This window comes from Plectropomus leopardus, chromosome 10, assembly GCF_008729295.1.
Source record: "Plectropomus leopardus isolate mb chromosome 10, YSFRI_Pleo_2.0, whole genome shotgun sequence".
In the NCBI taxonomy this organism is placed as follows: domain Eukaryota; kingdom Metazoa; phylum Chordata; class Actinopteri; order Perciformes; family Serranidae; genus Plectropomus; species Plectropomus leopardus.
This window is the reverse complement of record NC_056472.1, coordinates 10,784,748-10,801,238: the sequence shown is the minus strand read 5'-3', so window position 1 is coordinate 10,801,238 and position 16,491 is coordinate 10,784,748. Positions and strand designations below refer to the sequence as shown.

The window sequence follows — 16,491 nt, the reverse complement described above, 5'->3', positions numbered from 1 at the left end:
ATGCAGAGGGCTATTCATACTTGATGAACATATCAAAAAGGACAAAGACACAAGACAGGTATTCAGTGCTATTCATTCTGAAGCCAAACATGCACCAAGAATAGAAATGTGACAATCAAACTGATATGAAACTAAAGGGAAAAAAACATAGTATTTAGGTGCTCACGCTGCTCTACGCCCACTAATTCAATGTCAGCGCTTTTAAAAGAATAGTAGATAAATGCAATTGATGATTATTCCTGAGTCTTCCTATTCTTGATTTGTTGGATGATGTTTGTGGACACATTCCGCACATCCTGTTTCCCTGCCCTTAAATTAAACTGATTTAAATTCCTGATAAGCATCCCTGTATCTCTTCAACTGTGATCTTATCATCCATCCCTTACACTTCAAGATGGGTCAGAGTATCATCACTATGATATCAAAAATATTTGATGTAGGCTTCTGTATCAAAATGTGACATTTTGCTGCTGTGTTTATATTTGACCAAAGCCAAACTGGCTTCCATTGGTGTTTTGGTGTTTGTCGTCACAAAACAGCGCACAAATTCACAGATTGTACCGTACTTTGTCCATGAATGTAGACTGATTGGTGCAATGGAGCCATTTATCGCTCATTCTGCGGAACAGTGTCCAACCATCTGAAAGGGAATTAGTTATCACAGGCCTACAGGGAGCCATTATAGACTATTGTTTCAGAGAATGGCTTACCCCAAGCTGCTTTGTGTTTGCTAGACGAGAAACATCAGAAGCAGACAGAAGAGACAGTGTGAAGGCAGGCTGAGAATGAGCTGCAGTTGGGGGTTTCATCTATCATATAAGCTACATTATATCAAGACTCCTTTATTTATTTATTTCTCTGTCTCTAGCCTATGAAGATGGGCTATTATACACAGATAATAGGCAGATGATTAGCCCCCACCCTCATCCACAACACACTTTTTTTGCAATACTCCTAATATGAAGACATGTGACATGTAAATGATTGCATCTGTTCAAACTTGTACCTTAACCATGTCTACATCAATCCTCTAATCCAAATTCTTAACCTTATTCCCCCTTTTGAGGCTCAAAATTAAATACTTCATTACTAACATTTTTCATAATTTAAATCAATACGAAATCGAATTGCAGTTTACTGCATATACATTAAATATCACTATATATCTTTTTTAAGTATAATGGTAATCAGTAAACTGTGCTGAAATATTGAAATAAAAGCACTCAATTTGTATATTAGTCCCTTGCAGAGTTCCAGATAGGGACTGTACTGTTTTTATCAGACCCTCCCTCCACCATAAATAACCATATTTTATGTTTCTGGCTGTGATAACTTGTAATTGTGGACATTGTTAAAGAAAAAATGCCTTTTAAACCAACTTGCAGGTTTGGGAGTTCTGAGGATATTTAAAATAAATACAAAACATGACCTTTAAACTTGAGTGTCCCTCTCCTAAATCCAATCAAAAAACATAACTTCCTCCTCAGTGTTTTAAAAAATATATATATTTGAAGTGTCCCTCTGTTTTGCACCCATACCCACTTATAAGTAACGAACAGTCCCTAAATACTTTAAGGTCTACGTCTTCTGAATTTTATATGCTGGGTTCTTAAATTAGCAATGCACCATTTAATTTAATTATTATCTTTTTTAACATAAAAACATAATTACATACTATTATTATTATTATTATTATTATTAGTAGTAGTAGTTATTATTATTATTATTATTATTATTATTATTATACTATACTATTATTACATTCCTATTCCTTTTAATATTATAAATGTTGTAGTTGTTGCTGTCTGGTTCAGTGGATAAAATGACATGAAGCAGGATGTTATCCAAATTTCGCACATGCGCAATAGAAGTATTTTCTAGCTTGTGAGGCTACCAGTCAGCTAGACAGATGTAAGCTAGCACAGATATAAATTAGACAAAGAAACCTGTGAAGAGATTGAGTGCAAAAGAGTTTAAAGTAACGGAGGGTGAAAGGAGCGACTGTGACACAAAGCTACATGCGTTATTCGATATATATGGAAGTATGAAATTGAAAGGTATGCCGTCACCATGTCTTTTTAAACTTTTTGTGAGCAGTCAGTGCAGATATTAGCTTTGGCTAGCTGCTAGTTAGCCGCCGTTGTTTTCCCACCAGCAGATTGTACCGAAGCGTGAGGGTTTACGTTAGCACGGTTAGTTAGCATTCTGTCACAGGGATCAGCGAAGGCCCTTTGTTTTACACCGGCTAATGCGGGGTCTAAACAGCATATTACCAATATACGAGAGGTATCCTTAGCTAGTTTATGTTGCAACAGTGAGTAACATAACTAATGTAATTCAGCCTGGTGATATATGAACAGATATTTCGTTAAAATGTTTTGTGCCAAGGTAGCTGATCAGTGTTAGCTGCATTTGCGGTCTAAGGCTAAAGTGAAGTTAATATTAATCTTGCTAGTGAGAACATTAATGTTAGCCTGGGTTAGCTAAATGCGTATTGCACACAGAAATGGCAGATTTTCGGAGCTTAATTGTTCTCTTATAAAATTATAGTGCTTGGATGAAGCTAAGGAAGCTAACATTGTAAAGGAGGACAGGACTGGTGAGGTAAAATCATGAAGCGACATTGGTGATGGTTTGGAAATTCGTGTTGACACTTTAGCTGATGTTACGCTAATATTGAGCTGTTGCTTTCTAGTGATTTCGATGTATTGTATTAAGGGTAAGTTAGTCACATTCGCTCACATCTCGAATAAGATAAAGCTAGGCTAAAGTAAGCTGTGACGCCAATTTAACTTTAAACTTATGCAAACAAACTAGATGCCCGTTCACATAGCACAATTTCTGTTGTGTTAAAGGCGAGGTTGCACGACTATAGCTAATGTGTTAGCCAAACAAAGTTGCTGGTGAATCTTGACTTAGCTAATTTAACAGACTAATGTATAGGCCGAACAGTCAGATACATGCTAGGCTATAGCTAATGTAAAGCATGAAATAATCAGCTAAAATTTAACATGCCTAAGGCCTACATTACCATTGCGGGCTATCAATCTGCTATCTTAACATTAACTGATGCCCTCCGTCTTTTAATAACGTGGCATTTTGTCTGTGTTTGAGCACTAATTTCACAGCTGTGTCACTTTATTGTCACTTGTATTATTTATGCCCTTTGGTAGATGTGACAGCTCTGGTTTGTTGTTAGAACAGTGGCATTATTGCCAGATGTATCAGTAACATTGATGGCTAACTTTAATTACTTTCAGATAGCTTGATCAGGTCCATTTTCTATGCCTCATGTATGTTTGTTCTTCCTAGAGTGGAACATGGAGATGGGGCCATGAAGGATCCTGTGGTAACTTAGAAAAACAGCGTCTTTGTACATTTCAACCATTCAAGAGGTAATGAGAAGGTTTATTATTTGTGCTAATGCTGCATGATTTGTCATTATAGCTAGGTAGTTCAGTTGCTGCAGTGTACTGCCAAAAAGTTGTCAAACTTGTCATTCAGTCTTTTTATTCACCATGGTCACTAGCTTGAGGTCTTTTCCTCCATTACATTAACAACACTTAATGTGATTTAAAAGCAAAGATTTAAAAAGTCCATATATAGTCCCTGCTTGCATTGTCATAAGTATACAGTCTTACAATTCAAACATTTATAACCTTAAAACAGATTCTTAAGTGATCATAAAGAGTAGTAGAAGAGACATTTTAATGTAAATAAAGGAGAAATCTGGAAAGTGGACCTGTCAGTACACACACACACACAAAAAAAACAGTTGTATCATACATGTGAGTTCGGTGTTGCTATGAGAAGCAGGGATTTTGTGGTTTCTATTGTTAATGTCGTGGTGGGACACTTGCGTAGAAAGAAAAATAACTTTGACGGGAGATGGTGGAGAGCTGTACAGCGTCATCTCTTCTTACATATCCCTTTGCCATGGAGACACTTTTGGGATCAAGCTACGTGCTTGTGTACAATATTATATAAAGTATATTTCAGAAGTCTCTTAAATGGGTAGGTTCCCTCTATCCTAATTTGCCAGTTGTCCAAAAAATGTTCAACATTCTGGACCAAGTTTATACTTTTTTAGGAATAAATGAAAATACCTTACTCTGGGATGGCTTGATCAGAGGGATGACAGGGGTTTAGAGGCTTTGATATGAATTTCACTTTGTGAGAAAGTTAAAATGAAATGTGCTGACACTCCATAAGTGTGAAGTTAGGAGGGAACATGAGAGACTTGCAAATGAGAATCTGCTGTAGCAAACATGTGCCTGTGTGAACATGGTAGTTTCTGTGTTGGCTTTGGTTTGCTGTTGGCTTGACAGTTATGCTGCTTTAGTGAACTGATATTGGCAGGGTTCCACTTGAAAAATGGCAGTTATATGACCAAAACAACATGTTGCATTTGCTTTAATCACCACTATCTGCACAGGCTGCTAAACTGTGTGTTAAAAAACGAATCAGTCTGACGCTATACCCAAGTTGTAAGAAAATCTTTGCACTTGATCACACAAGTGGAAAGTCAAAGTGGAGCATCGTCATTTGAATATCACACTTTAAGTTCAAGTATATGTGGATTTAGCAACACTACTGGGTTCGTTAGCAGTCCAAATTTGTGCCAGGTTGATTTTAGGTGCAGTTTGTCACCTTGATAGTGTTACGCTTCATATTTTAAAGTACCTTTTGCCTATTTTATATGCACAGTGGGCACACACTGTTAAGTAGATAGTATCATCCTCCGTTTATGTATGCTACAAATGAGATTGTTGCAAATAATACTAGTCTAATATTAACAGGGTTGTTTTTTTTAATTAAACATAAATAAGACTCTTGATTTATCTCCACTAGCAGTGAGACTTGAATATGGTTGCTCTTTATGTCTTTACTTCCTTTTCATACCTTCCCTCCTTTTTCGTACTTGTGATTTCAGTATAAGGGTTACTGAATGTACAGTCCTGGTTCTGTGTGAAAAAAGATTCCAATGTTTATATCAAGCTGATATGAGGAGCATTTTGAGAGACACAAGTCACGTGTGGATGCTCCAAAGTTAAAGTCTTCTTAGTGCAAATTCACTATTTTTGTTACAATCCTTCCACTGCAGCTAAGGTTGCAGTGGTACACCAGTTTCAAGGTATACTGTGGTATGAAAAATGATGGTCTTCATTCTTTCTAAATTTGCTTATAGATGGTATTGCAAAAATGCAGCTGAATGGAGAATCTGACCATTTGTTTCGTTATTTTCTAAAGGGAGACATTTTACACATACTTTGATTAAAATAAATGGTTTTAAGTTTCAATTACAGTAACAAAACATTGGTTTAACTAAAAAAAAAAGCCCCTCTGTTTTCAGTCGTTTGAGGTCTATTGTAACTTAATGATAATCCTGTAATACTGTGGTACTTTCTGAGACGTTATCATACTGTGAAAGTCTCATACCGTTGCAACTCTAACTGCAGCTCAACAAATGCTCACAGTTTACGCTCAAAGAGGGCAATTTATACTAAAAAGGCGATAACTTTAAAAGAAAACCACTTGATTTGTTTAACTCAAAATGTTAAGGCCTTACATCAGCTTCAGATACATTTTGAATAAATTTTTGCACAGGACGGATTTTGTCCTTGATCACTTGCACTGAAAGTGTGTTAGGAGGGGAATGTTTGATGACTATTACGAACTAGAGGAATGCTTACAGCAAGCAAGACCAGTTTCAATGTTTATATGGGCCCCTCACTATTGTTGTAAAGCAGACCTGTCCTTCAATGTACATCTTTTAGCCTTGTAGGGCATGAAAGTAGCCTTCAGCTATTGGATATTTGTTTCTTGTCTGCTTTTAAACAACCCCAACTGCCCATCCTTGTCGTCAGCCTGTTACACATAATCACCAACATACAATTTACTAAATAGCATTTATATGTTTATAAAACTAATAATTGCGCATACTTAAACCTCCAGCAGAAGGAATTTACTTTGTTTCCTCCCACCCCATAGTTAAACTTATTTCCAACATTTAGTGTCAGGTGTTTTGAATAACAAGACTCCAGGATACTGTGAGAATGCAGGCTATTTCCATCACATTTTGTTGAAATTAGAAAACAAGCAGATTTAAACCAAGTAAATAATTTTGCTATCTTTATTATTTTTTATTGTTTTTCTTTTCTTTTCTTTTTTTTTTACATGCTTATTCTGACAAGGCAGCTCCAATAAGGGAATACATTTCATGTGCGTAATTGATGTTCTTAATTTGTGCAAAAGTAATGTTATTGTTTTCTTGTAATGGTTAGTGCTTTAAGGACGAAAGTGAGTGGTACCCCGAAGCCAGTGATGTCACGGGTTCCCACCCCTCCTCCTCCTGGGGAGATGTCAAGTGGACCTGTGGCAGAGAGCTGGTGTTACACACAGGTATGGGCATTAAAAATCAACGTGTTGAATCATGTATACGATATATGAAAGGTGATAGAATCAATCCTGTGTTAAACATCTTTATCAATGATTTCAATTCATATCTCATTGCTGGGAAATCTTCATTAAAAACTACCAAACACTGAGGACAAGTATTTAATTCTCAGCTTGTTATTTTGTCCCTTTTTATCAACAGGACTTCTTTTATTTTTGTTAATTAATTAATTGTTTTTTTTTGCAGTAGGCAGTTTTTACTTCCCATATTAGGAATAGGACTGGTGTTAATAATAACAATGGCTCAGTTCCAGCATACACAATACCAGAGCTTTGTCACTAAAGCAGCTAAACAGAGTTCAGCCATCATTTAATTTATTATTTACAAATGTGATTTTTCTACTGTGTCGAGTCAAAATGTCCTATACTGTATTTTTAGGATTCATCCACGGTGCATAGCCCCCAAAAATCTGATTGTTGTATAGCAACAACTTGAACATTTTACCTGAAAACAGTTTGATTTGAGATGAACTATAATATCAAGCCATTGAATTCCTAAATTATTTTTACTGTATTAAAACACACACTCAAAGACTTGTTGTCTGATGGTTCTGCATGTTTCTTCCTCTTCTTCCAAGGTCAAAGTTGTGAAGTTTTCATACATGTGGACCATAAACAACTTTAGTTTTTGCAGAGAAGAAATGGGGGAGGTGTTGAAGAGTTCAACCTTCTCCTCTGGCCCTAATGACAAGATGAAATGGTTCGTAATCAAGCTAAACCTCTCGCTGTAATTAGTTTATGTACATTTTTTGTAGGATGTGAGAATCCTTAATAGTTTTGGATAGAGTTTTGGAAAGTCACTTTAATATCATTAACTTTTTGCATTTATCTATCTATCCAATTTTATCTCCTCCAGTTTCATGTCCTTGTATATCAACACAAGCATGAAAGTCACTGCATGTTTTGTTTTACTGTGGGAACTCTGCACACAAGTGATAATTAACAGTCTCTCAAAGCAAGAGAGAATCACCCCCGAAGGCTCGTCACAGTCTTGTGTTTTGACAAAAGTGATAAAAGCAGTTATAACTGTCTTCCCTCTAGTTTGTCATGTTACTGATGTGTTGTGTTATCTGTTTTCTTGCCAGGTGTCTGCGAGTCAATCCAAAGGGACTTGATGATGAAAGCAAAGATTACCTGTCATTGTATTTACTTCTTGTTAGTTGTCCAAAAAGTGAAGTCAGAGCAAAGTTCAAGTTTTCTTTGTTGAATGCTAAAAGAGAGGAGACAAAAGCGATGGGTGAGTACAAGCAATCAGAACATCATCACATCTCATTACAATTTATATTGGATGTTCCTTTAATACATCCACTTTTATTAATTTCTCTAACTTATAAAGCAAAAGCAATATCAATATTTTCTTCTTCTTACAGAAAGCCAAAGAGCATATAGATTTGTCCAAGGCAAAGACTGGGGCTTCAAAAAATTTATAAGGAGAGATTTCCTCCTTGATGAAGCCAATGGACTCTTGCCAGATGACAAGCTCACCCTGTTCTGTGAGGTAATTGTTATAATTTGTCTTCATCTTTCCTTTAATTCTTTGAAGTAGTGCTGTTTTTGTTCATGTATTCTGCAATTTGACCAAAATTGCAAGTGATAGGACAGAGCCAAATATTTCACGCTTACACTTGTGTTAATTGTGTAAAATCATATGCAGCTATACAAAATAAATGGGTGAATGTTTTTTGTTTTTTTTTTTTTGACTTTTTTTTTTGGTTTTTAATTTACATGGTGGCTCATTTCGGAAGATTATCGATTGGGCTTTCATACTCCTCATCTACCACATGGCAGTCTCTCAACTCTGTCTCATTTTTTGGTTTAGTGAATAAAACATACCATCTGGTACATATGCTTGTTAAATGTAGAGCTGCAACGGTTAATCAGTTACTTGTTAATTATTTAATTAATCACAATACTATAATGTTCAGCAGTTTGAGTACTTTTTTTAAAAAGTCAAAATTCTCTGATTTCAGCTTTATAAATGTGAATATGTTCTTGTTTCTTTGCTCCTCTATGACAGTAAAATGAATATCAACATTTTTCACCATTTCCTGACATTTTATAGACCAAACTACTGACTGATTAATCGAGAAAATAATTGACAGATTAAGAGAAAGTGAAAATAATTGTTGTAGCCCTAGTTAGATGTTGTTAAGTGTATTAGAAAGTATTGTTTGATAAATTATTTGAAAACTAGCTGTATTTCAGATGATATAGGTTTGTTTATGAGTATTTATATGGAAATTGTGGACAGTTCCAGTTCCATTGACTGGAAATAATCAAAATTAAATTTGGGTGTTTTTTTTTCCATTGCAAATTAGACTATTTTGTTGTCCTCTACATTGCACACTATTATCATGTTGCTGAGCTGCTATTGTGTTTACTGATTTATCTTAGCATTGATCTTTGATGAAAGCATCCAAAGCACGTCACTGTTGGACTGAAGCATTTATTTCCTCTAGTGTAACCTTAAGTGAATCTAGGTTAGAGTCTCTTAGTTCTTGTTAAGACCGGTTTACATTGAGGGTAAGCTGCCGTGCCATTTAACTAAAAACATACTGTTGGCATTTGCTACAAATGACATTAAGCTCTTAAGAAGTGCAACGCTTCCTCCATCTTAAATCATTTACAATGGAGCTTGTTTTCCGAAATAATTGAATTCAGTGTGTCAAGAAGAATAAACGTCTCCTAAAATGTTCTTTCAAGGGACAAGTTAAATGAAGTGTCAGTGGATTTTGATGTAAATGCATTTGGCCAAATACTGCCTGGACCAGACAGTGTGCCAGACAGCAGTTACAGAGATTCAACAATTTCAGGGAAATTGCCACTTTGATAAACAAATTGCATTCAAATTAAAGACAAAATGCCTTTCCTCATCAATTAGGTGTTTCAGCAAAGTTAATTAATTTTCGTTTCAAGTGGTTGTGTTTTTGCAAGCCAGAATCCCTCCCATTGTAGGTCTTGGAAATATGCTTTAAAAGGAGCAAATTAAAAACAAATTAAACTGTTCTCCAGTGCAGTGAAACATATTTGCTGCTGGATTTGTTAGGATGTTTAGCCTTGATGAGACTACTTCAGTGTGGTGTTTTCTCTGTGATGTTTCTCATGTACAGGTAAGCGTTGTCCAGGACTCGGTTAACATTTCGGGCCAGTCCAACATGAACATGCTGAAGGTACCAGAGTGTCAGCTGTCTGATGACCTGGGGAACCTGTGGGAGTGTTCACGCTTCACAGACTGCAGCCTCTATGTGGGAGGGCAGGAGTTCAAAGCCCACAAATCCATCCTTGCAGGTAAGACCATCCCCGGCCCCACCACTTTGGCGAGCAACAACCAGGAGAGAAGCCCCCGAAACGGCCCTAGCAAGACATGTCTATGCCTCTTCCTAATGGCCTCTCGTGCAGAGCTATAAGAACCTTGAAAGGCTACAGAGGGTCTGTATTCCTGGCTTGATTTGTAGCAGCCTAGTTCTGCAGTGGGCGCTAATCCCCAACACCCCTGCTTGGCCCAGCTTGACCCAGACGACTGTAGGATCCAAGAGATTGAGAGGCTGGCTCTCCTCTCCAGCTTGTCTCCATTAGACATGGTGGCAACTGCTGCGGTCAGGTGAAAATGCTGACAAAGTGGCAGCTATAAAGATTTTGCAAGATTTTAAGACTGCAGTACTTTCGTACTACTCAGCTTGGTGCTTAATCCATTTTTGTTGTTATTGTTTTTTAAGTGCAAGACATCTGTGTCCCTTGCTTTTTAATCAAAGCTCCTTTATCTGTCACACGAGTCGATGTTTATGAACATTTACTGTTTATTTGGTGTGGAAGCATGCTGAATACAGGGTTCCCGCAGATCCTTAAAAAAAATCTAACATGGCATTGAGTTCATTCATCTAGGATTTTGTAGGATTTTATGAATTGCTTTTTCTCTGACGTTGCATCGTAAAAATTCAAAATAACTAGCAGAACTATTTTTTAAAATCATTTTCTGAATCCCTCTTAAACTCTTCATGAGGAGTATTAAAGCAATTAAATAATCCCACATATAGAGTGAGACACACAAAGTTGGTAATAGAAATCATCAATAAATGCTAGGTCTAATTCCCAATTGTAACTAGATTTAACTTTTTCACTGAAGCAGAAATGTAATATTTATGTTACAACAAATGATGAAGCAGAAGCATCTTTGACTCTGTTTAAAAACTTTCAGTTGATGGTTCATGTTTGTTTGTTAATTTATTTTCAGTTTTGGTTTTTGTAAAATTGGTCTTAAATTTCATCACGATTGGCATTGTGAAAGTCTTAACAAGTATTACATTTAATTTGCCTTAAGCTGTAATAAGCCCTCTTAATACGATGTTACTGTTCATTATGGTTTTTAAGTGTTCAATTTATTTCTTCGACAGCAAGGTCACCGGTCTTTAATGCTATGTTTGAACACGAAATGGAGGAAAGTAAAAAGGTAAGAATAAGTGCCTCTTGTCATGGATCATGTTATTCTTTCATCAGAAGTTAATTCAGAACTTCTTTTGTCATGTTTAAAATGATTTCTCATCCTAACTCCCAAGTTTTCTTTCATGGAACATTTCTCAGTTGCAAACCTCTCCTCTTCCTTTACAGAACCGCGTTGACATCAGCGACGTAGATCCAGATGTCTTTAAGGAAATGATGGGCTTCATCTATACAGGAAAAGCCCCGAACCTGGAGAAGATGGCAGACAATTTGCTGGCAGCTGCAGATAAAGTAAGTGCCCAAGTAATTGAAACTTTTGTGAATATTTTTTTTGAAAACATCCACCTCCCACTACTATTTTATTGCAAGAGAAAAGCTTAATTTATTTCTGCTTTGTTTGTCAAGTCATTTTCATTCAATTGTATTCATTGCTACAGTTTCTTAAGTTAAATGCCATGCAAAAATGTTACCTGATGATCCTTTGTTGAGCTCTAGCCAGCTGCCCCTACACAAAATTATCTTGTGTACAACTCTGCTTTTCACAAAAAAAGCTATCTGTTTTTAAAAATGATATTTAACACTTTGACCTATCAACTCTACCAAAATAACTGATGAGAATTTGAGGGGTTTTTTTTCCAAGAAGTACACTTTCATTTTACGTCATTTATGTATGTATTTTGACAGTTGTGAGACTCGCGTCATCAGGTCACTTCAACACAGAAACAGTAATGCTGAAACAGTAATTTAGATGCGATGTGGTCATGGATGGACATGTACTACACTCTTTCTCTAATGGCACACCTGAGGTCAAGACTTGAGACACTTTGGAGCTTTTGGAGAATTCAGTTTTGTTTTTCCTCCAAATCTGATCTATCTGCCTAAACTGTTCACATTCATGTTCGAATTGACCAATATCTGACATCAGTGTGAACGGATCTCTGCCCTGGAACCCCCTCACATGCAACCATGTGTCACTTGCATGCGTGTTGAAACAGAAAAGAAAAATAAACTGCACATTTAGTGAGACAGGCATTTGGGGAAGAAAGAATGACATAGTGGTACAAGCGTTCATCTCCCAAATGATTTGCAGGCTGAATGTCAGAGTCCGATGATGTCATTCTGCATAATAATTAGCCATGTGCTTCTGTTTGAGAGAGTGCCACTGGCGAAATGGCCTTTTTGGAACAATGGGTGTTTGTTTTCAGAATAACGGGTTGTCGCACAAATGGGATCTTGGTCCAGTGGGACATTTTTCTGAGTACTGGGCAGTTCCCAGCAGGGATATGGCCACAACAACCTTGTGTAGTTTAAATGGGCCCTTCCCACACTGTATAGTGAGTGATCTACTCCTGCACAGTGAAGTATGGCATGGAAAAACCATACAAGTTTGTGACAACGCACAAGAATACCAAAATGACGGTTCTCACCGCGATTGCATTGCAGGTGATCAAGTATGTGTGGGGTTTAGGTCCAAATATGAAAGTGGCCGAGGTCTGATTGGCAGGAAAAAAAAATGACGTTTCTGTGTCCACACTACTCTGAAATAAGATATGTGTTTTGAATGTGATGTGAACGTAGCCTAAGTCAATACGGCTAATGTGATTTGTCGCTTAACTACGCAGCTGTGTAGTGTCTTATGTGACATCATTTCAGTATTGATAAACTATAAAAAAAATATAGTCTGTTTCAGTTCCCCCATTCTCTTCGATCATTAGAACATGCTCGTACAGGGTGTGAAAAATGTTGAATTCAATAATCACAGTAACTCACATACACACATATTACTGTATGCTTGTGAAGCTTGTAATTCAGCGTCTGTGGAGGCTGTCAGATAAGTGCTGATTCAAGTTAACTGAGATGACTGAGGACATGATTTCTATTCTCTGTTGGCTTGCATCAGTAATGAAATTTTTTTCTATTATCTTTGTTTACAAACATTATCATGTTACTGAAATAAGATTACAGTCTTAGCAGCATTTAGTGATAGCTGCATGATAAAAGATAGTACAGAACAACACATATGGGCAAAATGGAGAATTCCAAGAGGGAGATTTCGTTTGCGGCTCTGTCTGTGTCTTAATGTATTATGTTGCCATTGGATGTACATATTTTGAAGCACCATTTTCAGCTCATGTGAGGTTGCATTTCTAATCGATGCAGTACAGTACATATTGGGAAACTAAAATATGAAGCGTTCTGTGATCTCCCAAATCCGTATTGGACAGTGACTTGTTCTTTCAACAGTTCACAGATGAGTTCCCCTCTTTTAGGCTTAACTAACTGTATCATAAATAAAGTACTGATTATGAATTTGATGAGATTTTAAAAATAGCGAACCGGAATATTGAGCAACAGCCATGCATCCTCTCCTAAATCGTCTCCAAAGTAATAAATCACATGGTGAATTTGGGTAATTCCTGTTTTTTAACAATGCTGTATATATTGCGGGAACAAGCTGGTTGGACATTTTGGGTCCTGGTCATTTTTCCCCATTCCCTGTAGAGCTGTAATCTTCAAAAATTGCAGTAACTGATTGCAGGGGTAGCTTTTATAGGTATTCATAGCATTGGAGACACAACCTGGAATCATAGGGATCCACTTTGCATCCAGGGTGTAACCACTGCTTTTTGTGTGTGTGTGTGTGTGTCCCACCCCCCACCCCCACTCCAGTACGCTCTGGAGCGTTTAAAGGTCATGTGTGAAGAGGCCTTGTGCAACAGCCTTTCAGTGGAGAATGTGGCCGACACCCTCATCCTAGCAGACTTGCACAGTGCCGAGCAGCTCAAAGCACAAGCCATAGATTTTATCAACAGGCAAGTATCGTGAAAAAAAAAAAAAAACTCCAGTGATAAATTCCTGCTGCCATTTCTGTTTACCAGCCCTGAATGCTTACCTTTTTATCTCCTTGCCATAGGTGCAGTGTCCTGAGACAGCTGGGCTGTAAAGATGGAAAGAACTGGAATAGCAAGTATGTAATTAGCTGATATATGTGACACAAGATTAATAACACACTCTTATCTCTTCACCCAACCAGATGCATTAGAATTCATTGTTTTAGCCCAGGCAGACAGTGCTATTTGCCTTTTCAGTTTGAAGCTTCGTATCTTTGTATCCAAGTTATTAATAGACTCATACCTGGATAAACCGTGGCAATGGGATATTTGTAGAATTTTAAAAAGAAGGAAGGTGGTGGCTGTGGGAAGGTTTTCTTTCAGATGATGTAGTGTGTTGTCATAAGACACCTTGAAATGTTGTTTTATTGTGTTCAACATGTGAAGACACTCTAATCCTAAATTAATTTCAACCTATGCACCGAAAGCGCTAATGGCCCTTTTCAAGCTCACCATGCAACTCACAAATCAAGCGCCCCTTATTTGCTTTGTCATTACGATCTCATTTATGTTTATTGATTTTTAATGTGCATTCTCATGTCTGAGTGTTAACTTCATTTCGCCTGTGCTTACAGTCATGCTACAGACATAATGGAGACTGCAGGCTGGAAGTCAATGATCCAATCCCATCCTCACTTGGTAGCCGAGGCCTTCCGCGCCCTGGCTTCAGCACAGTGCCCACCCTTTGGTCTTCCCAGAAAGCGTCTAAAACAGTCCTGACTGCCTGACTGTGCCCCAGGACTTTACTGGAGGTGTGAAGCATGGGTTTACAAAGGACGGACTAGCGAGGGTACCACTCTTTATTTCCACCAAAACTGAACACACTTGAATAAAGAAGAGTGGAGCTTTCTGGCCAGGGAATTGGGGAGGCTGGCACGTGGACGACTGACATCAGTGGATTTGGGGGAAAAAATTGGTAAAAATTGGTGTTGCCTGCTTGCTTTGCTGCCCCAACTGAATTCCGTTCAGCCTGGGTAGCAAGTCAAGCTGTCTGCTACTGTTTTTTTCCTGTAATTTTAAAAATGGCCTTAATATATCTGCCATTGCTCTGGAGCTGCTCCAGAGTACTTTGTCTATTTTACTCTGTGCCTGCCTTGTCACAAAGACCAGGCCTCCTCCAGGTTGCACTAGTTCCCATGAATAGTCATTTTGATATGGAGTTCTATAGGAACGTAACAAAGGTTTAACTAAATGGGAAATATTATATATTTGTAATGTTTAGCCCGTTTTGTGACTAGACATTAAAAAGCATGAACACTTTCAGTGCAAGGTCAGTTCTTTACACTTTTTAAAAGATGTGTATGCCCCATATTGATGGCACCATTTCTATGTAAATGACAGTTGAACCATCTTCAGAAGACCGGTGTACAAGAAAGTATGTTCTATTGCATATTTGTGGGGAAAAATTGTAATCTGCCATTAAGAGAACCCAGTGTCAATCCTTATAATACATGTAAGACGGAAAAGTGTCGATACTTTGGCCCTAATATATTAAAACATTGGAAGTATTTACTCAGTCTCCCATTTGAATGACATATTCCAGATCATACGTCTGTGAACCGTTATAGATAAAATTTTGAGAATTTCTGTCCTTTAGTATTGCCAACTTGCAAATATTATATATTCTCAATATATTGTGGTTAACTAAAAGTGGAGAGACTAATGCATGGTCATGTTATTGTCAAAGAAAGTGTCCAAGTACCAATTTTGTTTTTAACAATTTATTTTCTGCAATTATCTGACATCTTTGTGCAGAATTAAATTAATTGAGTATGTGCAAAAAAAATTTCCTCTAACATGCTTGGATATTTGTAGGATGCTGAGCATCACTTCTACTGGCAATGTTATTCTGTGTTTGAATGGGGGGGTTGTCATGTTTATTCAGTCCGTCTCGTATGTAGTGTGGTGTGACCGACACTTCAGAGGATTTTGTAAATTAAAAGAGTAGCATCGTTTTTACATGATATTGCTCATCAAGTCATGTTGAGATGTTGAAACTTGTTTGGAAGCAAAAAAGATGAAGTTGTTGTCTGCAAGAATGCCTGCATTAACCCATTAAACCATTTTCCAGCAGTCTGAAGACGCCCAGGTTTTTTGTTGTTTTGAAATCATTGTGACGAGATTTCAGTTTTAAAGGCTGATCTTTATCCATACGGTTCCTTTTTTAATGGTCACGTTAATGGATGTGTGTGTCAGGCTGAGGTGATGCTTTTTTTCTCCATCTCTTCTCTGGTTTTCTTTTAAATGTAAGATTACAAAACAACACCGTGATAATCAAAAGAAAATATGCTTAAACTGGATTAGCATAGTAACATGTTTAATGTTGAACCTTTTACAGCACATGAAAGACATTTTTTTCCCCTCTTTTTTATGTGCGAGCGCTCAGCGCAAGCTCTAATTAAAGTGAACACAAGGCCGCTCTTTCCTGCTGGAACAGAGACGTCTTCATCAGCAGCTTGCTGATCCTCGTCCGCCCCTCTCAGCACAGATCCTAGAAAAAGACCTGATACCATCTATGCTTTAGGACGCCTCTCCAACCTTTTATCTTCCTCTTTCGCTTTCCTCCGCTAACTGTTACGCTTGAAAGGGAAGATGCCTGCAGTGGCGTCGTCACAATTGAAAATGTGTTCTGTCATTTGGATCGTGGGAAATGAGATTGTTAAAGAGGCAGTGGACAGTGACACCGGACCAGAACTTTAGATGCTTG

At 37.4% G+C, this 16,491-nt stretch overlaps 1 protein-coding gene across 1 annotated transcript; it reads left to right on the top strand.

Annotated features, from left to right (window-relative positions):
- The first annotated feature begins 1,886 nt into the window (after nt 1-1,886).
- spopla (speckle type BTB/POZ protein like a) lies at nt 1,887-15,860 on the top strand. The gene is made up of 12 exons (XM_042494991.1): nt 1,887-2,057; nt 3,313-3,395; nt 6,285-6,402; nt 7,035-7,156; nt 7,542-7,693; nt 7,827-7,954; nt 9,567-9,744; nt 10,848-10,903; nt 11,062-11,184; nt 13,564-13,706; nt 13,808-13,861; nt 14,360-15,860. Exons 3-12 carry the CDS (start codon nt 6,325-6,327, stop codon nt 14,502-14,504), a joined length of 1,179 nt encoding a protein of 392 aa, XP_042350925.1. The 5' UTR covers nt 1,887-2,057; nt 3,313-3,395; nt 6,285-6,324; the 3' UTR covers nt 14,505-15,860.
- Nucleotides 15,861-16,491: the final 631 nt, after the last annotated feature.